We start from the raw sequence: 946 nt of genomic DNA, 5'->3' as shown, positions 1-946 counted from the left end.
CACACAACCTCTCCCCCGCCCACCCTGTCTAGGGTGCTGACCCGTACCCATCCCTGGGCCTTGGGTGCTGACCCATACCCCTGGCCTGGGGGTGAAGGCTGACAAGGCCTGACAGTTGCTCTGAACTCTTACTTCTCCATATTTCTAATTTATCGCTGGACTTTTTTTTTTAAACCTTCCTAATTCTTTCTCCGTTAAGAATTTGTACTTAGGAATCTGTGCCTGGGTACCTACCATGGTGCCGTGGCGTGGCAACTTGTAAACTTTTCACAGCACTCACGTGAATACATGCGACCATAAACCTAATTCCAATGTTCCAATAAGAGCCCCTCTCAGTTTTATAAACACCAATGGGTACAGGCCCTATGCCACCCAAACTTTCTTTATAAGACCAGCCTCCAAGAATGAATCAAGTGTAGCTCCGTTTACAAACAGGAAGACCAAAGTTTCCTGACGATCATGAGCAGTTTGGCAGTCACCAGGGCTTTGTATCAGTCCCAGATTTACATGTTATTTTTCCATTATCCTTCTTTTGTGGAGGCGAGCGTCAGAAAGTCTGTAGCACAGGGCAACACCCTTTGGCCCATTCAAAAATAACCACCTGACTCGTCTAACCCCATTTCTCAGCACTTGGCCCATAGCCTTGGCATCGCAAGTGCACATCCAAATCAGTCTTCAATCTTACGATGGTTTCTGCCTCGTCCACCCTTACAGGCACTGAGTTCCAGATTCCCCCGTAACCCTCTGGGTGAGATCGTTTCTCCTCACCGGCTCCCTTACCGTAAATCTATACATCCCCACCAACCCTGGTCACCCTCTACCAAAGGGATAAGTTCCCTCTTGACTATCCAATAACTTTACACACCCCCCCAACACCGCCCCGATAGCCTTTCTCACACACACTGCCCCGATAGCTTTTCACGCACCCCCCCCCCCATGGTCGCGC

The 946-nt window shown here is 49.6% G+C and overlaps 1 protein-coding gene across 1 annotated transcript in view; it reads left to right on the top strand.

The window, feature by feature from the left end:
* Window positions 1–936: 936 nt before the first annotated feature.
* LOC125487501 overlaps window positions 937–946 on the top strand; it is a 39,711-nt gene continuing 39,701 nt past the window's right edge. Inside the window, exon 1 of the mRNA XM_048619104.1 lies at window positions 937–942. Within this exon, the coding sequence (XP_048475061.1) occupies window positions 937–942 (6 nt within the window). The remainder of the gene's footprint in view (window positions 943–946) is intronic.

This window comes from Rhincodon typus, chromosome 42 (assembly GCF_021869965.1).
Source record: "Rhincodon typus isolate 14 chromosome 42, sRhiTyp1.1, whole genome shotgun sequence".
Taxonomy (NCBI): domain Eukaryota; kingdom Metazoa; phylum Chordata; class Chondrichthyes; order Orectolobiformes; family Rhincodontidae; genus Rhincodon; species Rhincodon typus.
The sequence above is the reverse complement of the archived record's forward strand: the minus strand, read 5'-3'. Positions and strand labels throughout refer to the sequence as shown.